The 25,901-nt window shown below is 33.7% G+C and overlaps 4 protein-coding genes across 6 annotated transcripts; 2 read left to right on the plus strand and 2 right to left on the minus strand.

Annotated features, from left to right (window-relative positions):
- Positions 1 to 4,864: 4,864 nt before the first annotated feature.
- Positions 4,865 to 5,899, minus strand: LOC111014044 (uncharacterized). 2 transcript variants are annotated; one of them, XM_022288656.2, is made up of 2 exons: positions 5,761 to 5,899; positions 4,865 to 5,371 (listed from the first exon to the last, which is right to left on the minus strand). In XM_022288656.2, the coding sequence occupies exons 1-2, from the start codon at positions 5,798 to 5,800 to the stop codon at positions 5,136 to 5,138; spliced, it is 276 nt and encodes a 91-aa protein (XP_022144348.1). In that variant the 5' UTR covers positions 5,801 to 5,899; the 3' UTR covers positions 4,865 to 5,135. The 2 variants fall into 2 exon arrangements, with proteins under 2 accessions (XP_022144348.1, XP_022144340.1); XM_022288648.2 differs by having other exon boundaries at positions 4,865 to 5,374; positions 5,761 to 5,873.
- Positions 5,900 to 6,109: 210 nt separating this feature from the next.
- LOC148208822 (protein IQ-DOMAIN 6-like) lies at positions 6,110 to 8,673 on the plus strand. 2 transcript variants are annotated; one of them, XM_088117788.1, is made up of 5 exons: positions 6,110 to 6,428; positions 6,505 to 6,732; positions 6,913 to 7,116; positions 7,220 to 7,333; positions 7,841 to 8,673. In XM_088117788.1, exons 1-5 carry the CDS (start codon positions 6,357 to 6,359, stop codon positions 8,435 to 8,437), a joined length of 1,215 nt encoding a protein of 404 aa, XP_087973914.1. In that variant the 5' UTR covers positions 6,110 to 6,356; the 3' UTR covers positions 8,438 to 8,673. The 2 variants fall into 2 exon arrangements, with proteins under 2 accessions (XP_087973914.1, XP_087973915.1); XM_088117789.1 differs by having other exon boundaries at positions 6,508 to 6,732.
- Positions 8,674 to 9,524: 851 nt separating this feature from the next.
- On the plus strand, positions 9,525 to 12,216 carry LOC111018368 (heterogeneous nuclear ribonucleoprotein 1). The gene is made up of 6 exons (XM_022294418.2): positions 9,525 to 9,875; positions 10,036 to 10,076; positions 10,924 to 11,087; positions 11,174 to 11,276; positions 11,378 to 11,547; positions 11,658 to 12,216. Exons 1-6 carry the CDS (start codon positions 9,694 to 9,696, stop codon positions 12,027 to 12,029), a joined length of 1,032 nt encoding a protein of 343 aa, XP_022150110.2. The 5' UTR covers positions 9,525 to 9,693; the 3' UTR covers positions 12,030 to 12,216.
- Positions 12,217 to 12,615: 399 nt separating this feature from the next.
- On the minus strand, positions 12,616 to 15,384 carry LOC111021302 (beta-fructofuranosidase, insoluble isoenzyme CWINV1). Its single transcript, XM_022298204.2, has 8 exons — positions 15,173 to 15,384; positions 15,034 to 15,042; positions 14,463 to 14,950; positions 13,981 to 14,355; positions 13,676 to 13,834; positions 13,350 to 13,588; positions 13,144 to 13,234; positions 12,616 to 12,920 (listed from the first exon to the last, which is right to left on the minus strand). The coding sequence occupies exons 1-8, from the start codon at positions 15,351 to 15,353 to the stop codon at positions 12,741 to 12,743; spliced, it is 1,722 nt and encodes a 573-aa protein (XP_022153896.1). The 5' UTR covers positions 15,354 to 15,384; the 3' UTR covers positions 12,616 to 12,740.
- Positions 15,385 to 25,901: the final 10,517 nt, after the last annotated feature.

Raw genomic sequence — 25,901 nt, forward strand, 5'->3', positions numbered from 1 at the left:
ACAACTGATATCATATCCGAATGAGAAGGATCTCGAGACATAGTTAAGAAAAATGCTTAAAAGAATTGATAGTTACTTTGACTTGAAGCAATCTTCGATTAGATAACCTAATTCTAAATTAGGAGTATTATTGAAATGATAGAAATATTTTTTAAATATCGATAGGAGATTTTTTCTTTTTAAATGAAAGGAAATGGTAAATTGGCTGAGCATTTATTTCCACATGTAAGAACATAATAGGTCCCTTTCATTTTGATCATGTTAAATATTTAGGAGTTTGCTTTTTGAAAAATCCAACGTCATTAATCCAATAGTCCAAAATTTCTCAAAATTCATATTAGGTTGGCTTTCTTTTCAATTGTTTTCTTAGGGCACGTGTCTTTTAGTCTTTCTTTTCTCTTTTTAATTTTCCTTTGCCGTTATCTTATTGATTTAATTTATTTAATAATATTAGTTAAGTGATAAATTGTAGAGAAGATAGAAAATAAAAAGAATAACAAAATATAATTTCATTGGATTATGATATTTCTAGAGAGAATAGAAAATAGAGAATAACAAAATGTGGTTTCGTTGGATTGAATTTCTAGCCAAAACCTACCAACCTATTATAAATAGGTTAATTCATAATGATAATGAATATACAAACTAAATCAAATAATATAATTTTTAATAATAAATCTAATTCAAATAATACCTACGAATCAAACTCAAATTATAATTAAAAACTCAATACTAATATAATTCCAATCGTATCAAATCATATCATTAAGTTAGGAGTGACAACCCATGAAAGTTGGTTAGAATATACTCTAGTTGTTGCACATTTTTATGTTTAATTATACATTCTTCATTTCAATTAGTATTTTATATAGGTTCATGAGTTTGACATCGATATTTCTATAATATTGTAGAAAAAAATCTGACAAAACATAAAAGATGTCAACAACTTCTTAAAAAAGAGTACAACTTTTATTGGTTTTATTTTAAATCTTTACTACGAATTTTTATTTTTATAAAATTTCAAAAAATATTAATCAAATATTAACATTTCATCGACACTGACATTTATCGTCGAGTAGGTCCAACAAGGACCATATAATAAACCGTTAAATAATATATATATACAATAACGAGGAAATGTATGATAGAAACAAGGTTTTATTGATCCCAAATCCTTTCCAAAGTTTGTTTGATTAAATTGCATAAGATAAATGGAAAGGAAAAATAGTCATTTTCTGGAGCCTTTGAAAATTTATCTTAATACAGTTGAAGGGGACACGACATGGAGCCATTTCAACATCAAAATTGATGATGTCTTGCTTTGCTTCAACCTTACTTGTCCAATTATATGATAATTCCATTCAAAATCTGAGGACTTTTTTTGTTTGGTGCAAATTTTTTAGGCCACAGCATCTAGATCCCTATATTTATTTTGTAAATCTTATACAATACATCGCTTGCCGACCGAATTGGAATGCAATTTTGACGACTTGTTCGACCAGTATGTTGTTTTTAATTAAGTTAAATCGCTATTCATTGTCGATGTTGAAATCAACATGAATTTAAAAGTATCATTTTCTTTACGTTAAATACCAACCTCAACCACTAAAACGTAGTTCAACTTGTGTTTGATTTCCACTCCTACACGTTATTTAATTCGCATTAAAAAAGTGTAATGTATAATATATTTATTTACTTATTTATTAAAAAATTACATAGATTCCTTGCTTATTTCCAAAGTATAGATACCTTGGCCTTTGATCATGCGCAAGATATTCTCTCCACTCTTCCTCCCATTTTCGCATAGACTTTCGCAATGGGATTGTGCAAATTAATAATAATTTAAGCATATATACAAATTTAGTTATTAAGTTAATATTTAATTAAAAAAATTGTTCAATATGAATTAAATCGATATGTGAAATAGAGCATTAAAGTTGCATTAGTTAAGTTAGATTCATGGGTGAAATATTCATTTAATAAAGTTGAGACATGAAGAGTTACCATAATAATCATTTCAAATTATTATTTCAAGGTCAATTGGATTCCCTAACAAAGTAGTATTCAACGTCAAAAGATGCTAGGTCATAGAAATATTAATTTTTTAAGTTTATACTTTCAGCTTTGGTTCATTTTGATCCACGTATTCTTAAAATGTCCATTTTGATCATGTATTTTAACTTTTTTTAATTGTAGTACCTATAATTTTAAAACATCCATTTTAGTTTTTATACATAAAAAGTGACCATCTGACCATTTGACCATTTTGGTCCATATTTGAAAAGTTTAACATAGATTTATACACGATGGAAGTCTTTTAATACAATTTTATGGATACATTTCAAAAAATTTTGTGACTGAAGTGTCATACTAAAATTTTGATGGAAAAAATAAGATAAAAATGAAATCCCGACACACGATGGAACTTTGCATGGAACCCCTCTCCATCTCTGTCTCTGGTGTGTGATGATCGAAAATATTAAAATGAGAACGAAGATCGAAAATATAGAGACAAAATAATATCAAAACTTAAAAGCTAAGAAAATTGGGAAATGAGGTAATGGAATAGATAAAGATTGAAAAAGTCAATTGGCAACCCGTAATTTTGAGGGCGGATTTGAGTTTGAAATTTAAAAATGGGAAAGCGTTTGGAGTTTGTGTTTGGGTGGAAGAATCTGATTTACAAACAACGCCATTGGCATTGGCCACTCAATTATTGAAAAAGATTGGTACAGTTGGAATTGAAACACAAATGGAGAGCAGCCCAATCCTGAAACCAACATGATTATCCATTTTTCTTAATGGGAGGATTTTCGTGGGAAAAGTACAGAATTTTCTCGGGAAAATTCCAAGGGTGGGGCCCACAGGGTGTGGGCAGAGTCCTTGGATTTTAATGGGAAGTGGAACACTCTTGTTTTTGAACGATCAAGTGCTGGCGGCTTTCTAGGCCTTTTTTCCTTTAATGCCCACGTGTGGCGGTTTCCCCAGCTCCAGTTTTCAATGCCAATTTTGGAGCAAGTTAGAAGAATTCTAAACACACGCTTTTCCCAAAGTATAAATAAATATAGAGTGTTCATATCATATTGCAAAATGTGAGGGATCAAATTAAAAAAACTGAAATAAACTTCGAGGAACAAGCAACATATTTAGAGAAGAAAAAAGCCACATGAGTATCCGAATTGAGAGAAATGGAACTTCATTGAGAATTAATAAAAAGATTATAGCCTTACAAATAAAATACCATATCAAGAATGTACTTTAATTTATATTATTGTTGCTTGTTTAGACGGCAATAGCAGCACTTCACATAAATGTAAAAGAAGAGACTTTCTTTAAAAAAAGTAGGAAAAAGAAGAAGAAGAAGAAAAGACAGCATGGCCCAACTAGTAATGTCCTTGCTCGCAAAATGAATCAAGAAGAAAGCCCAACGACACCAACAAAGATCGGATCTAAGAATATAACTAAATTTTTTCTTCAGTACAACGGGATGAGATTCGCTTTTTGATCGCGATGCATGCCTTAACCAAGTGAGCTAGATCCAGATTGACGAATATTATTAGAGTACTAAAGGTATATTAGTAATTAATTAGGAAAGTTGGGAAAGATTTTGTTGTAAATATAGTGAGTGGGAAAGGCTTGAACAAGAATACTCCAGAGAGGGGATGATTCAATAACTTCCAATGACTTGGGAGTCATTATGGTTGTTCCATCTTTTATATTATTTTAATATACATCTAGTTGTTTAGCATTTAGGTTCATCTAATAAAACCCAACCTTATGATAATAGGGCTGAGTAGGTTTGAGCAATTTATTTTAGGAAACGTAAAAAAACAGCACATAAGCAAATACTTCAAATCGGGTTGAGATTTGAACTCACAACATCTTGGTTGGAAATATGTACCTTAACCAATTGAGCAATGCTCAAGTTCGCCAGAGTTCATTTGTTTTGATACATAAAACTATAGATTATCCTATTTATAAAGAAACCAACGGGGTTGCGTTAGGTTATTTGGTTTTTCTATGTTTTCCGAATGTTTTTGAACACGCCTAAAAAGAGTTGGCAATAAGTTGGAAATGTTTATCAAACTCCAAAGACTCCAACTAAGACTTTTGGAGGACAAAATTCGAGTTCTCAAAGATACAATGGATTCATCCTCTTCATAAGAAAGGAAAATGAAGAGTAGACAAATTAAGGCGGAAAATCGAGCCAAACTAACTCACTCACACACCTAATGATAGCCATCCAATTTAGGAGTCTGAAAAATGTGCAGTCTTTCTGAAAAAATGCTCCTTACGCAGATAAGGATACAAATAACTAACTAATGCCATTGCACATGGCAGGAAACCATGATCTTAAGTCCCGATTCTCGTTTAACTATTTAATGAGAGATTTGCTGCAGCTTCAAGGGGTGGGGGGCAGAGATGTTAGTACTCCCCAATCCAATCTAAGACTTCTACATACAAAATGATAAGAACTAGGTCTTGTCTTGCCTGCTTTTGCCCACTTCGGAATAAGGAAAACAGAACATTGATCATACCAATTGATCAACACATTTCAGTGCATGTATTACACTTTCAGGAGGCATTTGCAATGAAGGTTTGGGAAGACTAGATATGGGATGTCTGAAACTTGGATGCCTATATCTAGATGTGCACAGAAATGAGTTCCAAATGCCTATGTTGCTGAGTAACACCCTTCATTGTAAATTCTTATTGTAGAAAATATACAGTTCAGAAAGATAATGTAATGTGCACTACTGTATATCCCCATAGCTCAATCCGCATAACCAATATTTCCTAAGAAGTTTTGACCCTCCACACCCACAATCAAAAAAGAAATAACTAACTAGAAAGGAAACCAAAATACGAAGGAAGATGTTGGTTGCTGTTCAATAATCAATATGTGTAAATATATACAAATAGTCAACACCTTAATGGTATTTCAATGTGGATTACATGCTACAAAAAGCATAGGGGACAGATCAGAAATAGTATAATTTTCATATCAATTTGACTTCAAACAAGATATTTTCCAATAACTATGTAGATGGCATAAGAAACAAAGCATCAATGAAGAAAGCAAACCTTATTACAGCACGAGCATGGTCAACCCCCTTGTTTGCTTTGAAAAAAAGCTAATGATTGTCGGAATCCTTCTTGGGATGAATTGTTCCCACAAGGGCCTCAATCTCTTCCTTGACTCTTCCAAACACTCCAGGAGCCTTTACCTCATCGGATGGCGTAGTCTCGTCAATATCATCACTTCTTCCATGCGTTTCTTTGTGATGGCGTGGTGATTTATTAGAGTGGACGATAGCCTCTATCTCTTCTTTCGCTCTCTCAAAAAGATTGGGCGCTTTTGCATCTTTTCCTTCTCAAAGAGTTTGTTCACCAAGGGAAAAAAAGCGATAGAATGTCAATCGGCCAAACACTCCCAGAGCAAGCGGCATCGATCAAATTATAACAGACGGAGATAAAAAATTCTCCTAAAAAACAATTGGTGCAACACCTTAAACAACCACAAGCTCGTGATTCACGCATTTTGATTATAATTTGCTATAGAAAAGCATCTCTTCGGAAATTACAGCAGATTATACATGCATCTCACTTAATGCAACAACTTCGAACTAATTACATTTTAGAAGTAGAATCTCGAAGAAACGCACATAACATCAGAGAAATCAATACAAAAGAAAATAGCTACTAAAACGAAGTTGATAAGAATTAAGAACAATAAAGAGATTAAAAGCTCAGCAATACCTGAAGAAGAATCTTTGATCACAGTCTTTGGCTCCTCCATTCGAGCTCTTCTGTGGGATCGATTCTATCCCTTTCCCAGTTCCCCAGGAAACGCTTTTGATATAGTTCGACAATTGCGGCTGTCGGACGACTTGTCGTTTCGTCCAAAGGAAAACTCACAAGGCCCACGACGACTTGTCAAAGCCCAATTTCATGTTAAGAAACTGAGCCCAAAATAATCGGCCCAAATTCGAAGTTTTGGAAAATTAAGTCATTCCGACGTCGTTTTCGTTCCCGATTACTATAATTAAGCGCCGCGGAGCATTTAAATTCATTATTAGATCTCTCTATCCGACCGTTACAAAAACAGCCTTTCGTTTTCCCTTTTCTTTACCCCTTTCGACTTTTCGAATTTCAAAATTCAAACGGCTCTTTCAGTGGAGCCGATCTCTCTCTTCCGTTAATTAGACCCGCCAACGTCTCCTCATCCAATGCCATTAACGAGTTTCCTATAGCTTACAGTTCCAAAGTACTGTAATCTGAAACCAGCTTCTGGAAGGCATTTTCGATTCTCTGGGAAAGTGAAGACAAGATCGAGTTCGTAATCGCGAAACCTAATGGCTTCTTCGAGGAATTGGCTGAAATCTCTCATCAATCTCAAAAAGCCCCATCCTACAGCTTCGGAGCAAGTAAGCCGTTTGGGATTAAGGATCTGTTTTTTCCTCTTTTTCGTTTCTGATGGCTAATGAACTTTCTCTGTTTCAGCAGGAGAAGAGCAAGAAGAAATGGAGGTTGTGGAGAAGCGCTTCTGACGGGTACGGATCTGCTGGTAAAATTTCGAAGAGGGAATTTGTTGAATCAACAGAATCGCACGATTCGAGGCTTTTGGCTAACGCCGTGGCTGCAGTGGCTCGAGCTCCGTTGAAGGATTTTGTGGTAGTGAGGCAACATTGGGCCGCCGTTCGAATCCAGACGGCTTTTCGCGGCTTCTTGGTGAGAAAAACCTTTGCCACCGTTTTTTCTTCTTCCGTTTCTCTTCGATGTTTTCCATCTTCTTCAAACCTGTAAAGGATCTAGACAGAAATCTTCAGCTTCAGAAATTCTCTTTTAAAGAAGCCATTTTTTTCACGCACCAAGTGTTTGATAAAATTCCTTGGGGCTTGTGTCGTGCAGGCAAGGAGAGCCTTGAGGGCACTGAAGGCAGTGGTGAGACTTCAGGCCATATTCCGGGGGCGGCAAGTGAGGAAGCAGGCCGCCGTGACTCTGAGGTGTATGCAGGCGCTGCTCCGAGTTCAGGCCAGAGTGAGAGCAAGATCTGTGACTAATTCTGCAGATCAATTAGCCCAAGAAGAAGCCGATCCCATTAAGCAGGCCGAGGCAAGCTCTCTGAAACAAAACCTCTCTGATTTTGTTTCTGTTGTTACGAACTTGTCAAGGATATCTATAAAAGTTCGGAGGTTTTTTTTTTTTGGTTTTGCAGAAAGGATGGTGTGACAGTATGGGTACTGTGGAGGAAGTGAAGACTAAGCATCAGATGAGAAGAGATGGGGCTGCCAAAAGGGAAAGAGCTCTTGCATATTCCATTTTACAACAGGTAACCAACAGTTTGTGTGATATATATGTGTCCATGTTTTCTTTTGTCAGTGGAGGTTAAATGTGTTGTGCGGCTGCTGATAAACTTATTGCTTATCATTAGTCTTCGCTCATCTTTTGCTGATCACCGTTTATGATTGCAGAAAAAGAGATTTTTGTTTTCAAAAATAAAAATGATGTCAAACCTCGGTTATGATCGATATTGATTGATAAGTAATTAATAATATTATTTGAAAGTAGAATCTCTCATTGCTGCTACAAATTGTTAAGAAGTTTGACAATAAGGTGATTATAAATTTTGAACTTTTTACTTTCCTTTGAAATCATAGGGATTCAGTTGAACTAAAACAACATAGAAATATTAAAGCGCAACGAAAAAAACACCCCAACAAGTAGAGTGTTTTGTGTTTAGCCTTGGAAAGTTCAAATCTATTGGAAAATTGAGTGCTGGTTTTAATGTTTTTGAGTTGTGATGGGGGGGGATGATTGAAAAGTTTTCCAATTTCAGAGATCAAAATCATGTGCCAGCCCAAACAGAGGCACCACAAGCAAGCAAATGATGACCCAACACAAGAAATTGGACAAGAATTACAGGCACCACGACTGGAGCTGGCTAGACCGGTGGATGGCCGCCAAATCATGGGAAACCAGTTCATTAGACACTGTCCCAGCCGAGACGACGCCGTTTTACCGCAAAAGTGAAGATGTCATCCACTTTCCGGACAGTGTCAGAGTTAGAAGGAACAATGTCACAACAAGAATCTCAGCTCAACAACCCTCCTCTTCATCCAATCATATTTCTCCCTCTCCATCTTCCTCGGAGTCTGTCTGCGACGAGTACTCTGCCTCCACGTCATCGTGCTCATCAGCAGCGGTGGCGGCCGATGAGGAAGAGGCCGGAAGCAAGCCGAGCTATATGCATCTCACGGCGTCGATCAAAGCGAAGCAGAGAATTTGTGGCGGGAGGAATTTACCGATCACCTGCGGGAAGACGGCGACGGGTGAGATGATGAGCAACAGTACGTGCTCGGAGAATTCGGGGAGATTATGCCGGGATTTGTACCAAGAAGTGCCGTTGGGGCGGCGAGATTGGGCGAGATGCTGAAGAACAGCCGCCGTGTGCGGCGGAGTGTTTGAGATTTGGATTTTTTAGTTCAACGGCTTGTTGTTCTTTTTGTGTGTGGTGTGGCGTGTTTAATTAAGGTATATTTTGACAGGGAGATGGTATACTGATAGCAAACAGGATATGAATTTGAGTTTATGTTTCTAAACTTAGGTATAAAATGTATTAAATGGTGATCTAATTTTATTTTGGAAAAAAAAATGGTGTCTTTTATGTAACATGTTCTTACTTTATGGTTGGATGTGTCCATAATATATACCAAGCGCACGCATGTAAAGTAACTCAATTAATCAAGATAATAATTATAGGGTTTCTTTCAATATTCGACGAAATCAAAATCTCTTGTATTGTTGAACTCAAAATGTTATATTTTTAGTCAAAATGTTATATTTTTAGTCTTTGAAGTGTATTTATTTAATAAAAAATATAGCATCACAAAATATAAAGCTAGAAAGTTTTGGACCTAATAAGTATCAAGTTATATTCATTTTGGCTCCAATTACAACTCTATTTAATTTATATGATTCAAAAATTGACAATTGCTGAGGTTTTAAAAAATAATTACAAATGGTGGATAAATAAATTCATCTAGTTGTTTAAAAAAAAAGTTCTATCAAGAATGGTTTAAGATTTCAATCTCTCTATCTCGTGGAAAATTACTTTATGCCCGAACTAGGTGAAATGTGCTTAATTAGCAATATATTATAGGGTTAAAGTGTTAAACTATTATTATTTCTTCCAACACAATTTTTTTTTTTTTTTTTTTTACATCAGCTACACAAACATTTCGTGGCAGTTAAATACATACGTGCCAAATTTTTAAATTTTTAAATTTGAAATAGAAGGACCAAAAAATAATATCCTAAATTTTAGGAACTAAATTCTAACCAATTATAAATTTTTTTTTTTTTTGGTACTAACCAATTATAAACATCCTTGTTATAATATTGGGCTCAAATTCAATCACACAAGCCCATCACAAGACTTCCGTAATGGGCCGGAAGCCCACGTTGCTGACTCGAGAACTATACGACACCGTTTATTTAGAAAGAAAATAACGAATTTCAGATTCGGAGAATCCGAACTGAAAAAGATAGCTTTGGTTGGTTTCAGCGGGAGGATTTCTTAAGCCCTCTCTCTGTTAGGGTTTTAGTCTGGTTGAGAAAAAAGGTTGGCTATTTATTTCGCAGCTCGATCATAGTTTTCATAAATTAGCGAAGAATTTTTCTCGGTTTCGGATGGCGGAAGAGACGCATTCTAATGCTGACTTCAATGCTTACAATGGCGACGGATTTCTTGAACAGTACGAGCAGCCGCAACCGTTCGATCTGGGGCGTGAATTTGAACGGCACTCCAATGTAGATAGCACAGGATGTGAGATAAAGCATGTGACCAGTCATTACGATTCATCTTCCAGCGGGTTAGTTCAAGATTTTGATTCTTTCATTTTCTTTATACCGTTTTTCGTAGAGGAGCGGGGCGGTTACCATTTGTGTAAATATATGCATTCTTTTAGGGGAAATGGTTTTGGAATCGGTCTTAGTTGGAGCATAACATTTGTTTTTTTTCTTATGTGGTAGCAAACTTTTCGTTGGAGGCGTTTCTTGGGAGACCACTGAAGGTAGATATAAACTTAGTAAGCTATTGATTGCTGCGTTATGGGGGTACCCTATGATAAGGGGTTATTTTTGTCCGTTTAATGTGTTTGATCGTCGTCATATTATGGCACATTGATTCTTTGATACATTGTTATTTTTATTTGATAAGATGGGGACTTTAATTGAACCAGAACTACCAAAAGAATCCTTCAATCTGGGTTATAGTCCCCTTTAACATATATTTAGGCACCTTCATAAGCGTCAACTCAACTCATATCTTTCTAGTAGATTGCTCTTTGAGAGCGCACGTTCCTCGTAATTTAGGTATTTTCTGAATATAATTGGATCATGGAGCCTCTGAGAATTGGAAATGATCCTAACATTGTTCCTATACTAGTTTTTCTTTATGTATTTCAGTGTCTGGTTTTCAGTTACCAGTATAGAGTTCTCTTCCTTTCTTTATTTTCTTAGTGTGCATATCGATTTTAAATTTGGGGCAGGAAATTGAACCATTAGGAGAGGGTATAGGTGTCTTAACCACTGAGCTATGCCTAGGTTGACTATGCATTTTGATTACTTTGTTACAGGCATCATGCCAATTTTTGATTCCTAAATTATTGGATTTGTGCTCATTTGTGTAATGATGTAAATTTGGCCTTTTTCTCCTGGCAAAAGATTAGTTAGGTTAAAGAGCGATTTCACGAGTTCAATGGCCCCATCTCCCTGGCTTCGTGATGAAAAGAAAATTTTGATCTTTCTTTTTGTCATATTGTTATTGTGCTAATATGTTATTGTTTCCATGTTGTTAAGATTGTCACCATCCTGCCATACATGTCTTGACAAATTTATTTATTATTATTTGGTATTCAGAGACCTTTAGTGAATACTTTGGCAAGTATGGGGACATAGCAGATTCAGTCATAATGATGGACAAACACACTGGAAGGCCACGCGGGTTTGGCTTTGTAACATTCTCTGATCCTGCTATTGCTGACATGGTTCTGAGGAAGGAGCACGTTATAGATGGCAGAGCGGTAACAAAATAAAATATTAGTTATATTTTTGTAATTCTAAACTTGTAATCTGGATGGATTATGGAATATTTTTATATCACTATTAGGTGGAAGTGAAGAGGACAGTTCCTAGGGCTGATATGAATGATAAATTGGTATCAAGAACAAAGAAAATATTTGTTGGTGGAATACCACCTTGTTTGACTGAAGGTATGGTAGAACTTGACACATTTCTATCCATTGATTTCTTTTATTTCAGAACTAAAATTTAATGAAAGATTCTCTGTTTGGATGTTTCATAAACATTGCAGATGGGTTTAAGGATTACTTCTCTTCTTTTGGATGTATTATTGAACACCAAATCATGATAGATTATCAAACCAGGCGGTCTAGAGGATTTGGATTTATCACATTTGAGAACGAAGATGCCGTTGAAAATATTTTTGCAGGAGGTAGAATACATGAGCTTGGAGGCAAGCAGGTATGTGACAAATCTGAGTAACGCATTGAATCTATTCTGGTTTTGCTTGTATGAAAAATCTTTTAGAAGTCGTTTACAGAAATGCTGCACTCCAACATGAAAATATGCAGGTGGAAATCAAGAAGGCTGTACCAAAGAGAGGTACTAATGATTTCAGTAGTAATACTGCAAAGAATTCTGCAGGATTTGACAGGTATAGATCTGGAGGTGTATATGATGGTAAAATGGACAGAGCTCTTGGTGGGTATGATGTATATACTACTCCCTATGGCGGGTTCGGTGGAAACTATGCCAGTTTCTACGGTGGATACGGTTTCGGTTATGGTGGAGCCATGTATACGAATGCTAGATATGGAATGAACGGTTACGGCATCCCGAATGGCTATGGTTGTACAGTTGGATACGGAGCCAATGGATTTGGCAAAGGATATCAAGGAAATGGTGGTTCAATGCCTGAAAGATATCATCCATATTGGTATTGAACAAACTTTTCCAGGACGTTCTTTAAACGCGGGCACAAGTTTCATCTTAGTAGCAGTGCAGTTTTAGCTTGTTGCATGTAATATAGTTGTCGACAATCTTTTATTTCTCTCTTTTTTTCTTTTTTTTTTTGGACAAGAAACAATTTGATTGATTAAATGAAATGATGAACATATCTCTTCAAAAATATCGAAAGCTCAAATCCCCCTTCTTATTTTGTGATTTGATATTGCCAAATGAACACAATCAATGAGTGTGTAGACCTGGCTTCAAATAAGAATCACCCTCCTTTTTCATTTTTGTTTGAGAACATAGTATTACAAAGGTGAGAACGAGAATTTGAACCATTGGCTTTTAGATTATTGATGTCTTCAACTATTAAACTATGAGTTAGTAATGATGCCCGTTTCAGTTTCATTATTTTAATGTGTTATTATCTTTATAAGAAAACAAAAAGGAAACTTGAGCACATGAAATCAATGAAAAAAGGATTAAAAAAGGCAAGAGTAATCACATGGATTACATAACCTATGCACGTGAATTTGAATGATGAAAAGCAAACAAATTCTGCAAATCACAGCAAAGACAAAATTAGAATAGATTCTCTTTTGTTTATTTGCCAGATGGCTTATTCAAATACACAATAAAAATGAGGGAAAAAAAGGGTTAAAAATCTCATCCCCTCATTTCCTTCCCATTTTTTGGCCGTTGGTTCAATTAATATGAGCTTTGTTCAAACTCCAAGCAGTGAGTTTCGAGATGGTGACACCCTCTGTCGCATTGTTAAAAGCATAGAGACCAACGTTTTCTCCAATGGCTAATGTTGGGTAAACTCTGGCTGTGATGCAAGCCTTCCCTTTAACTCCAAAACTCTCAACAATGGAGTGATCAATCTGTGAAAATTTCAAATTTTTTACCAACAAAAGCTTGCCATATCAGTAAATGGTGACCAAGTGAGGTTGATTTTGTTTCTTTGTTTTTTTCTTTTTCCGAATTTCATTTTGGTATTTGTTATTAAATTCCATGTGTTCAGCCTAAGACATTTATTATATGATTAAAAGTAAAGTGGAATGTTAAAAAAATGCAAATGTATGCATGCGTGGAGAAAAATCTCACCAAGCTTCTTAGTGAAAGATTTTCACGAACTGGGTCCATGTCCACAAATGCTCCATATGTTGTCTTATCATTATTTGAATTTAGAGAAGACCTGATCACAGAGTTCAAGTACGATCATCGTTTAAGTTAACTGATAATAAACTTAGATGACATTACACTTTAATGAGAACTAAAACATATATTTAGCCACAAAGAGTGGAGAGTACCTGCTTTGGTCGCTACACATAAGCACAACATACTTGCCCTCGCGTTTGAATACTTTAAAGAACACAGAAGTGTACTCTTTCAAGTCCTTTGAAGCCAAAAGCAGAAGTCCAAATGGCCCTACTCCACTCTCTTTTGCTGCTCCCTTTTGGGCACAAAGCAATTGAGGATCTTTCCATTCAGGTTTTAGCACTTGGGCTTTCTTAAAGTTTTTTACTTTAAAAGAAACCTCAACATCTACCTGTACAAACCAAACCCAAAACAGCTTAATGGTCATCTTTTTAATGGAAAATATAATATAAATAAAATAGAGACTAATTTTGATCACCTGTGCTGCTGTTACACCCTTCACTTCAATCACGGACCCTTTCTTCAACACTTTATTTATCAACTTAACTTTGTCCTTTCTCAGCTTTTGGATTTCCACTATTGGCCATTGAACTAGTTGCTTTCCCGATGCATCAAGCCAAATACTCCTTGGAATTGCCTGTAAATTGGATGTCAAATTCCTCTCATCAAACCCACACGCTTGTTGGGTCTACTAAGAAACTTTGATGTCGGCAGACCAAGACTTTTCTTTTTATATATTCTTTTAAAGCTGAAAATGTGGAGTTGAAATCATTGACTTCTTACCTGGACGCCAGACCATCCCTTCTTCTTATCATCATCAACACTTGAAGATTCATTCACCCAACCCCACAAAACTCTCCTTTTCTTCTCGCTGTCAAAGAAAGTTTTTGATGCATAACATTTCCCATAATCGTATCTCAATCCAGCGTAACCTTCTACCGATCCTTTATCTGGGACATACACATCCTTTTTCACGTTATATGTCCCTACGGTGTAATGGTCGTGCTTCGTGTCGTCCAAGCTCACCTTCAGCACGTGCTTCACTCGTGGTCCATTTACCGACGTGTCAACTCCGACCCTACTGTTCTTTGCCACCGGGAAGAAATCCGGACACTCCCACATTCCAGTGTCATCGGCATAATGAAGCGGGTTGTTCACCTGTGTCAAGAATACAATTAAAAGATTAAAAATGCTGTAACTTATCATAAAAAATCTAGCATTTATTCAAATATAAGGACGTAGGTTTAATGGAAGTTTAATGTGACCTGATCCCATTGGATGAAGTCCTTGCTCCGGTACATAATGGCGAGTCCACGGGCGTTGATTTTGCTTCCGATGACGACTCGCCATTGACGGTCCCGACCGAGCCAGGCCGTGGTGGGGTCCCGGAAGGAGCTAGAGTTGATGTTGTTCTGTGGGGTGGGGGCCATAAGAGGGTTTTTTGGGGATTTCACCCATTCTATGAGAAATGGGTCGGAGAGATTTTTGGGGACGGCCAAGTTTTGAACTTGGTGGTTCTGTGGGTTGATTCCCGTGTACAGCATCGCCGGTTTGTTTCCCGGCAAGATGGTGGCGGAGCCCGACCAGCAGCCGTTGATATCCGACGGCTGGGATGGGAAGATGGCGTGCTGGTGGGGCACCCAGTTGATCAGGTCCGTTGATGTGGAGTGGGCCCACACTATGTTCCCCCACACTGCTCCTTTTGGGTTGTATTGGTAAAACAGATGGTAAATTCCTTTGTATATCATTGGACCTGAAAATTCCAGAAATCACTTCAAAATTTTAGCTTCCAATTTCTCAAAATGCTTCAAAAAGTTGATTTCTAAGAGAACTAACCATTTGGATCTGCGTTTTTTTCCCAATCCAATCCATTGCCAAATCACATGTCAAGGAAAAAAGTTGCAAACTTTTAGAAGAAGAAGAAAACCCAAAAGCAGAAGAAGGAAATTGAAGATGAAAGAAAGTGAATCAGAACCATTCATCCAATTCTTGGGAGGCTGAAAATGGTAGGAAGTTCTGTAAGGTTGTTGATGATCTGGAGGAACAGAGGCAGAGGTTTGAGCTCTGTAAACATGGTGGGAAGCTTCAAGCTTGAAAACGCCATGGCAGAGGAAAACAGAGAGGAAGGAGAAGAACCAGAGAGAAAAGGAAGCCATTGGAGAGGCAACTTCTGGAGATGAACTGGGTTTGGCCCAACTACCAATTTATACTTCAAAAAGTTTGGTTCTGACTTCTGATTGGCTATTTTTAGAGGAAAAAGAAAATAAGAAATAGAAACGGTGGGTCGGATTTGATAAGTCAAATTGAAAAAATAAATGTGAAGTCAAATTTGAAGACATTTCATTTTAAGAGATTTGTTAGATTGTACAGGTGGAGTATTACAAATCCACGCATTGTTTTGATTTTTCTGGTCTTAACCAAATTGCTGTCCAATATGAAGATGGAGACAGCTTGAACAAATGATGTGTTTTGACAAAACTAGGATGTGTGTGTTGTACACCCGCATTCTTTATGTTTTTTTTTAATAGTCGAAATGAGGATTTGAACTCGCAATTTTTATGGCCGAAAATAAGTACCTCAGTTAGTACTATATTCAAGTTGGCTCAATGATTCTATGCTTAGATGTGTCTTTGTTATCGAAAAACATTTATAGTTGATTTGTAGATATAAGAGAAAATATGACTTCTCTTAATAAATTTGGCTTAATCTTATCATTTTGTTTTCATTTAAGGGGTTAAAAATGATAAAAGATGGAGAGATGAAGTAAGTCAAATTTCTAATTAATTTTGATTTATGGGGGAGTTATCATTCATAACAACATGTAGGTAGGTGAAAGTTGAAATCTAATTTTACACCATTCTTGACTACTAACATTCTACGAAAGATGTGCTCAAAAAAAAAAAACATTCTACGAAAGAATTCAATTGAATTATCTGAAAATTCTAGGTCTAATATATCTTTATGTCTTGATTTAGAAGATGATAAAGACATGAATCTGAACCAACTACTTATAGAGAAAGTTACATTAGTTAAGTCGATGGGCTCGATTCAAGAATAGGAAAAGCAAAGTTGTTCGAACTCACGACCTTTTGTCAAAGATACATGTCTTAAAACTTTGTGTCAGATTCAAATTGGTCGAAAAAAGTTAATATATTCAAGTAATATTGATTAATTTAATACATAAGATGAATTAATAATATTCTAACCATAACTTTATCGTGAAACAAAATAACTCCTAATTCTTATTATATTAGTCGATGTTTGTGATGAGATTTCATTTAATTAGGTATTTAAAATCTTCAAATTGTAATAAAGAATGAGAGGGTGTTGTTAGACATTTTTTCCCCTCTTTTTAAAGTCGATAAATTTTAAATCTTTAATTCATGAAAAAGTCCAAGAAGATGATTTTCAATTTCAACTATATATTCATTCTATGAGTAAGAATGAATGAGTCCTAAGCGAACATTATTTGATAGGAATTTCTTTGCTTTCGAGATTTCTAAATTATAATATTTATATGATCTTAAAGTTTCATAAATCTTTTTTTGATCTCGTTGGTGAAATATTTAGAGAGCTATAATTGATGTTTGTAGTTGGCTAGCTATCAAGGTTATTTTACCACCACTAAAAAAGTGTTCATTTGTGACTTGAATTCTAATCATTTCTCATCTTGGATCAAGTAAACTTTCAATTTGATAATAATATCTTCGTCTATTAAATAGACAACTATAATATTAATTGGGAAAGAAGTCTCCTACTAAAAAAATTGAGAAATAAGGCAGTTAATATTAATATTCTAATTATCGTCATTAAGCTTAAGTGAGTTTGGATTAATTATTTATTACTACTAACATGATCTTAGCTTAGTAATTTGCACATATATTTGACTAATGAGTAATGAGTTTAAATCCTCTACCCCACCTGTTGTACCAAAGGAAAAAAAAATATTTATTACTAATTCATTTAAAAAAAAAATCAACAATTATCACATGAGGGCTTGGGCTTGAGCTTGGGCTTGGTTAAGAGTTTTGCCCACTGGAGTTCCAAGTTTTGGCCGTTATAAATAGTATGATTGTAGTGCAGTGAACTGTAAAAGGCCCACGGTGGAAATGATGTGTAACGTGGGCCAAAGCCCAATAACACCAAGGTCCAAATTACAGAGCCCAAAAGGTTCATACTACTAATTGGAATACGGTAAACATATAGTGGACAACACTAATTGGGTTGCCAAAAACTACTCTAAATTCATAATCAAGGTTTTTTTTTTTCTTTTTCTTTTTCTTGTTTAGGAATATTAATAAGTATGAATCATTTTTTTTATGAGGATGTAGTGAAGACATGAGATATAACGTCTTAAACTTTGAATCATTTCTCATAGATTCAAAATAAGAGGTTGTTCTGGTTCCTACTCGTTGTTGTCACTCCTATTAAAAGAAAAAGGTTTCTCAAAGGTCCAAAATTTTATTAGAAAACCTTGGGATGATTGCCCTCTTTGAAGATTAGGATTTGTAGTAAGATCAGTTTTATCACTACCTTTGTAATTTTTGTTTGAAAATAAATTTATTTAGGTTAAAAAGCACATTTGGTCCATGTACTTTCACTTAAGTAACAATTTAGTCTCTGAACTTCAGTTGGTAACGTTTTAGTCCCTACACTTTACCTAAAAAAACAATTTAGTCACTGAACTTTAACTTGTAACGATCTAGTCCGTGTAGTTTAAAATTTGTAACAATTTACTCCCTATCGTAAAATTTTTTATTAAAATTAAGTGTTAAATTTTATTATATAGCAATTTAATCTTTTTAATTCATAAACATATTTGGTCCATCTTTAGTTTATCAATCTATACATACAAGAAACTTAACAAAAAAAAAATTTCACAATAAGGACTAAATCGTTACCAACTTTAAATTACAATGACTAAATTATTACTTATTAAAGTTTATGGACTAAACTGTTATCAATTTGAAAGTATGAAGACTTAATCATTATAAACTAAAATTAAGGGACTAAATTGTTAGTTTAGTAAAAAACAAAAGTAGAGGGACTAAAAGTGTTATTTAACCGTTTATTCAGCGGGAAAAAGAAAACTCTTAGCTAAATAAGACCCAGACATCTCTCTATTATTTGAAGGACACGAAATAGCGATAATAATAAATCATGATGGGATACTGATTTGACAACACTTGAATTTCTTACATTTATTTTTTTTTGTCTATTAAACTATTTTTTTTTTTGAAAACCAAATTATAAATATGTTGTTTTAATTTGATTATTACGTTAATTTAGTAATTGAATTTCAAAAAGTTTCAATTACATTTCTAGACTTGTATTATATTTAAGTTTCTATCTTTTAACAATATAAAACTGTATTAGATAAGATTTAGACAAAACGAAGGATCTAACATCCCATGGGGAGGAATTTGAAATTTTGATAAAGAAGGAAAAACTAATAATTACATTGCATCAAGAATCTATCCAATTTAATCCATCCCGTTCCAAATCTAATCTAATTCTAATCATACAATCTCATCATTTAAATCCATTGAATTCAATTATAAATTTGACATGGTAGAATATCATGCAAACCTTTTTGATGAAGTTAAGAAAATTTTAATATTTTAAGTTGAACTCAAGAAAGGTGTGAATTGAAAGATGGAAAGCGAAATAATGACACCAACACATAAAATTTTGGCTGTTTTTCAATTTACCACTTACGGGCGAACCCAAAAAAAAACAAAAATTTAGTAAAAATTCTAAATAGATGTATAAGTGTGTGACGACAACCCTAGTTAAGAAGCGGAACAAAAACATCCGATAAGACGAATATGAAATTTTGATAAATTAGAAGGACAACCAAATAATTGCATTGTAGCTATAATTTCAACTCAATCCAATTCATCCACATCCACCTGTGGTAAATCTAATTCAACCCTAGTTTTGTTGCCTAAAACAGAATTAACAAATAATATATATATATATATATATATATATATATATATATATATTTAATCCAACCTTAGTTATACCATCGCATTCATTTGAATGATAGAGAAGCAGAACAAATTCCGCAATCACTCCGAAGACAGAACTAAAATTTTATTTATTTGATAGTTGGCTTATTCAAATATACAACAAAAATGAGGAAAAAGAGGGGTTAAAAATGTCCTCTTCCTCATTTCCTTCCCACTATTTGGCTGTCAGTTCAACTAATATGAGCTTTGTTCAAACTCCAAGCAGTGAGTTTAGAGATTGTGACACTCTCTGTTCCGTTGTTAAAAGCATAAAGACCAACGTTATTCCTTGCTATCAACCATACATAATTTTTCATGGGAAATGAAATATCTCTTTTCATTTCACCAAAAATATGTTCATTTAAAAGTTTCAAATCCATCATGAATTAAATTTGTTAAAGTACCTATCTTTGATCAAGAAATCGAAAGTTCGAATCTTCACCATTGTTCTAAAAAAAAGTATCAATTCCATCTCTATTATTTAATGTCATGTGAATTTTGACTACATATTTAATTGAAAAATAACTAAATCTTAATTATGAGATATCAAAACATTAGGAAATTGAAAAATAACATAATTATATATTTAGTTTATGTCTAATATGTGATTGATGTGTAGTGAACTGTAAAATGCCCATGGTGGGAATGATGTGCTACGTGGGCCAAAGCCCAATAACACCAAGGTCCAAATTAGGGAGACCAAAAGGTTTGTACTACAAATTGGAATACGGTAACCATAAAGTGGACAGTGCTAAATGGGTTGCCAAACATTACTCTAAATTCATAATCATGTTTTTTTTTTCTTTATTAGGAATATTAATAACTATGAATCGTTTCTTCTTTTTACTATGAGGATGTAGTGAAGACATTATACATAATTTCGATTCAAAATGAAGAATTTGTTTTCGTTCCTACTCGTTGTCACTCTTATTAAAAACCATTATATTAAAAAAGTTTCGTAAAGAGTTGAATATATATTACAACTCTATTGATATTTTAGTAATTTCCATAAACTGAATTTTTCTTTTCAATTAGGAATATTAATTAATAACCATGAATCACTTTTTTAATTACGAGATAATGAGATCGAGGAACGCGCGATAGATTACAAATGGATGGAAGAGTGGAGTTTTATCACTCCTAGTTGGCTGGACTTCTTAATTTATTCTGATATGAGTTTAAAAAAAACGAGATCAAGGAACTCTAAATTGAGAAATTGAGTAAAAGATAAAAGTTAAAATTTCTTACCGTCACTCCTATTAAAAATTATAATATTGAAATTATTTAAGTAAATGGTTGAAGAGGTATTGATATTCTTTTCTAGAACACGAAATGGAGGATGATTATTTGAATAAGTCTACGAGTAAAATTAAGTGGGTTGTAATTTGAAACTAACACCATTTCGGCCATGGACATACTAAAAAAAATTAACACGATTTAATTTATAAATATTATTGTAAAAAATTATAGGTCCAGAAATTAATTAGAAAAGCTTGAATGATTTCCCCTTTGAAGATTATGATTTGTAGTAAGTACGCACTTTTTATCACTAACCTTGTGATTTTGGTTGAAAATAAATTTATTTATTAGGGAAAGGAAAAACTCAAACCAAATAAGACCCACCTGTCTCCCTATTATTTTGGAAGGATAGAAAAAATAATAATTATAATAATAATAAATCCACCATGGGATACTGATTTGACAAAACTTGAATTTTTTACCTTTAATTTTTTTTATATATATAAGTATGTATATATAGATATGTACATATGTTTCTATTAAACTATTTTCTTTTGGAAAAAAACTGGAATTTCTTAGGTTTACTTTGCATTATATCTTTAAGTTTATAACTTAATTTGATAAGTTCTGGGCAAACTGAAACATCTAACCTCCGATAAGACGAATATGAAATTTTGATTAAAAAAAGGACAACCCAATAATTATATTGTGATTTTAAGCGATCAAATTCATTCATCCACCTGTTACAAATCTAATCCAACTCTAATTTTGTTGCCTAAAATAGAATTAGTAAATAATATATTTTTTTTATAATCGAACCTTAGTTATACCATCTCATTCATTTAAGTTTATCAAATTCATTGATAAGTTTTACCAGATAGAATGTCATGTCAATATTTGTTGGCCAACTTTATAGAACACTAAACTTTAACAATTTTTTTTCAGTTCAACAATTATAGGGGTGGAAGATCATTGAACTGTTTACCTTATATACTAAACTTGCTCGAATTCGCAACTTTAACATAATTAAATTTAGAAATTAGTGCTACAATTTTAAAAAATGTAATACATGAGCTGCCCATAAATATTAGAAAAAAAATTAATTTGATTAAAACTTTTTTTGAGAATCTCAAATAGGAGGAAGAAATTTCAAATTAATATCTTTAATTTTCTTTTGAGAAATTTCAAAATTAACATAATTTATGGGTCAAATTGTGATCGAAAATGATTTGAACACGAAATAATTTTAGCCATATAATATTTAAAAAGGAAAATTGGGAAGAGGAGGAAAAAAACACAGCCGTACGATCAGCGGATTGGCTAAAGTGACGGGCCCACGTGACCAAGTGTCAAAAGGAATTATGCCGCCCCCTTTCCCTCTCGAGTCAGGCACCGTGGAAGAGTCTGCTCCTCACAGACCACTTACATAATGACACGTGGATTTGTCGGGTCAAGTACGGCTTCCCTGACAGGTCACTCTCACGAGCATGCATGTAGAACACCGTGAAAATTAAGAACAAAAATTTTCTGACAAATAAAAAAATATGATGGCTTTGTTTTTTAATTAATTTTATTATATTTTTTGATAAATAGTAAATAATAAATAATAAATATCAGCGTGCTCCTGAAAACCATCATTCGCCGTTGACTCTCTCTTCTTTGTCTCTACTCCATACATTTTGCACCGCTCGATCAAGCCATGTTCTCTTGGCCATATGTCTTAATGATAAATAAAAACTCTAAATCTTAAATCTTATTTGACGGAGAAATTTGGTTTTCTAGGATTTCCCTAGTATTTGCACCAATCTTCTTCGAGAATAAAAGGATCAACGAGACCTATAAAACAAAATAGTACTAAGACCAATGTGACTGTTGTCACACAGACTCCGATGCTTAAATCGGGATTACAATGATTGAGTATAAAGTGTAGGGTATTGTAAGCATACCTTTAAGGTTGACTTATTAATAGAAATTGAATCCTGTAGAGATTGTGGAATTCGAATCCTCATACATCTAGGAAATTTGATTATCTGGGCTCGTGTATCTTGTTATGGACCTGTTATCGGATCAAGATTCGGGACACGATGGGTTCAAGCGGGCATGCATCGCGGTCGAGTCGGATTATCGGGGGGTCGAGAACTGCTCGACGTCGAGAAGGTTTTGGCGCCAACCACTAGTCGGTTGGGGGGCTGACTTGGGTCGTCGAGTACCGACCCCCCTTTCTGGTTTATCCCTTCTCTTGGCTCTTTTATCCGACCCTCTCTTGCTATGTTGTATCTTCTCTTTCTCCCGGTAACATTATTTATTTGAAAAACTATCCTATGGTTATAAATTCATTATTTACTCCAAATTCTTGACTTTTCCTTTTGAAACACAATTTTAAATACACAAGTCTCAAATAATCTTAAATAGTACATGTCTTATAATGCAAAAATAATTTCTTAAACCTACATGATTTTGTGTCATTTACGGAAACACCCTCCTCTCATTTTCTTTCACTTTCTGCCATCTCTTTTCTCCCACTTTATAATTTCTACCGTCTTGTTTGGTTGACATTACATCACTCTCTTTTTCTATAGAGAATGATCATCTATCTAAATGTATCTCTTATCAGTATTCAAATTTGAAATAATAGGTAATTACTCTTTTCAATAATTAAATTTGCTAATTTTATTTGTTAGTTCAAAAGAAATGGGGAGATACAAACCTCCAACCAGTAAAACAGTGAGCCTTGGCGACTTTTTATTTTGTAGAAAATAGTTAATAGCTATTAATTTATAGCAGGGATTCAATGGATGATCAAATAAGTTAGTAGTTAATCAAATTTTTTTCTTTTAAGTTACAATGTTACTTAGGAATGAAAATTTGAATCTTCAACTTTTCGATAGTGAGATATGCTCAAGTCTACAGGACTTTTTCCACTAGTGATAATTTAATCGGTGAAGTCTAATTGGTTTAATTAATTATTTATTTATTGAAAGTAAAATTATGATGGTAATTGTAATTTTTTTTTTTTAATATTTGGAATCTTAGATTTTATATTGAACAATCATTCAGTGTGGGACCCAAAGGCTTCTCTTATGCCTTCTCGTGAAGCCTCAGTGCTTGTGATTCAGATTTTTATCATTAGTCTTTCTCTCTCTTACTCTCTCTCTCTTGCTGTCACTTCCCATCCAAATCAGGGCGAGCTGCTCTATTCTCACCGGAGATAAGACTATGCCCAAAAACACCTCCAATCAAAACACTCCATTTGTACATTATCAGATATTACAATAACACAAAAGGAATCTCATTAATAATTTATTTAGTTTTAATTATATTTTTGTTGTATACTCTTCAATTTATTCTAATTTTGGTGCATGTTTACAGTGTCTAACTTGGTCCTAATTTTTCTTAAAAATAAAAAAAGATTCGGGTAAATTTTCATTTAATTCTCACCATTTACTCATTATTTGAATTTGTGCTCTCGCCTTGGAGAACTTAAAAAGGAGTTTAGACTTTCTTTACAATAAAGATAATTATGGTCGTCTATATATTATGATTATGCTCTTCCTTAATCAATGTGCAACTTTGTTTGCATCCTCCTTACAAATCCAACAATTATTTTCTTAACCAACTAATCTATACTCACCTTTATAAAACTTAATTTAGTATGCAACCAATGTCAACAAGGACGAAGCAAAGAAGGAAGAAGACTCCCCTATTGGTCTATTTAGATTAAAAAAATGATATAAAAAATTAAGATGGTAAAGTTTTCTCTTCATTTTCCCTCCTAAATTTCTATAAAATATTAATATTCATTGGTTCCTTCTCAAAATCTAATTGACAATAAAATAAGTAGTTCATGTCTATTCCCTTAAGATCGTAGTTCTTTTGGCTCATTGATCTCGATTGAATTCCATTTTTTGGAGTTGCGCTCGTTTGAACTTATTGGATTCTGATATCATCTAAAAATTAACCAACTGGCAGACGAGTAGCTCATATCTACTATAAACTTTCGTTAAAACCGCCTCTTTTATCTTTTAACATAAAAGGTTAGAATGTATAATTTTGGTCCTAACAGCTTTCACATAACACGTTAGTACAGGTATTTGAAACACATCTCATATATTTGGCCAACTCTATGCTTTTGCCAACATTTTTAAAACGTTGGCAAATGCAAAGTTCTTCCGACGTTTTGGAAACGTCGGCAGAGCTATTCATTTACCGACATTTTAAAGTTTAGCTCTACCGATGGTTTTTAGAAAAACATCGGCAATGTGCTTTCCAACGCACTTTTATCGACATTTTTTTCGATGAATATTTATCGTCTAGAAAAATCATTCCCGACATTTTGTAGGCCTTTTCCGACGTTTTAAAGTTTGGAAAATTTTTTTAATTCTTGTAGTGGTTTACAATACCAATGAAGAGCAAAATACTCTTCTTTTTTTTTTTTTTTGGTTTAAAGACTAAAATTTTATTCTATGACAACGAAATTCATTACTATATATTATTATAATAATAAATGCAAATGATATATTGGCAACTAAATTTCATTTTTTTTCCTCCAAACTTCACACATGCTTTCACGTAAGAGCATATACTATATGGTTGCAAGGCCACAATCACTACAAGTTCACGGGACCTAAAAATAAGAGCCAAACCAAGAATCCTATAAAACTTTGTACCTTCTTATGCTACATATCCCTATATTCCTTAATTTCCTTTTAATTATTTTATTAATTACATGCATTATATTATATATTGTTCACTTTGTTAAGATTATCAAATACAAATTATACCCACTAAAAAATATTCAGTTCAAGAATAAAACCCATCAGAGGGTCACAGACAACTTTTTTTTTTTAATTATATTTGTATGTATATAGTTTTTTAAATTTATATCTTAGCTTAATAAATAATATTTTTGTGCGTATGTCGTTGATTGAACTATGCGTCCCTATAAATTAATTATAACATGTCAGATTTAGATTAGTTTACAATATATATAATTAAGTTAATTAATTATTTAAGTATTTCAAGTAAACGAGAAATTCTGAAGGTATAAATTAAAATTATATATTTATGCAATTGTTAAAAATTTATATAATAAATTAAAAAGTTCTATGTAGAAATGGGGTCAACTTCGGGTGGCCTTCTGTTAAGGGGTCACATAATTTTCCAAACTTTTTGACATAAGAGTCAACTAAATGGCATCTTTTTTCTACTTTCGAGATCTACAACTCAAGTCATAATATTTGATAATTAAGCACTAATAATACCTAATTAATCATTATATGAAATATTAGGGTTTTAATTTTCAACAATTTGCTTTTTGTAATGCACTTGAAAAGTCACCCAAGTCAAAAAATATCACTTATACGTTCACACAACACATCGAAGGTTAACAAATTTACTAAACTCAAATAGATAAAGAATAGTGCTTCATATTCTCAAAGCGTGTCGGTTGTT

Source organism: Momordica charantia (assembly GCF_013281855.1).
Source record: "Momordica charantia cultivar OHB3-1 chromosome 9 unlocalized genomic scaffold, Mcharantia_2.0 BLBB01000009.1, whole genome shotgun sequence".
NCBI classification, from domain to species: domain Eukaryota; kingdom Viridiplantae; phylum Streptophyta; class Magnoliopsida; order Cucurbitales; family Cucurbitaceae; genus Momordica; species Momordica charantia.

Bases quoted from the DNA above. Each gene is read 5' to 3' on its own strand.
- LOC111014044 (XM_022288648.2), bottom strand. From the start codon at position 5,800: ATGGAGGAGCCAAAGACTGTGATCAAAGATTCTTCTTCAG. The intron at 5,375-5,760 runs GTATTGCTGAGC...AAACTCTTTGAG, and splicing joins GATCAAAGATTCTTCTTCAG to AAGGAAAAGATGCAAAAGCG.
- LOC148208822 (XM_088117788.1), top strand. From the start codon at position 6,357: ATGGCTTCTTCGAGGAATTGGCTGAAATCTCTCATCAATCTCAAAAAG. The intron at 6,733-6,912 runs GTGAGAAAAACC...TGTGTCGTGCAG, and splicing joins CGGCTTTTCGCGGCTTCTTG to GCAAGGAGAGCCTTGAGGGC. The intron at 7,334-7,840 runs GTAACCAACAGT...TTCCAATTTCAG, and splicing joins CATATTCCATTTTACAACAG to AGATCAAAATCATGTGCCAG.
- LOC111018368 (XM_022294418.2), top strand. From the start codon at position 9,694: ATGGCGGAAGAGACGCATTCTAATGCTGACTTCAATGCTTACAATGGC. The intron at 10,077-10,923 runs GTAGATATAAAC...TTTGGTATTCAG, and splicing joins TTCTTGGGAGACCACTGAAG to AGACCTTTAGTGAATACTTT. The intron at 11,548-11,657 runs GTATGTGACAAA...GAAAATATGCAG, and splicing joins ATGAGCTTGGAGGCAAGCAG to GTGGAAATCAAGAAGGCTGT.
- LOC111021302 (XM_022298204.2), bottom strand. From the start codon at position 15,353: ATGGCTTCCTTTTCTCTCTGGTTCTTCTCCTTCCTCTCTGTTTTCCTC. The intron at 14,356-14,462 runs GTCACATTAAAC...TTCTTGACACAG, and splicing joins ACTTCATCCAATGGGATCAG to GTGAACAACCCGCTTCATTA. The intron at 13,835-13,980 runs GTAAGAAGTCAA...TCCAATTTACAG, and splicing joins AGGGATGGTCTGGCGTCCAG to GCAATTCCAAGGAGTATTTG.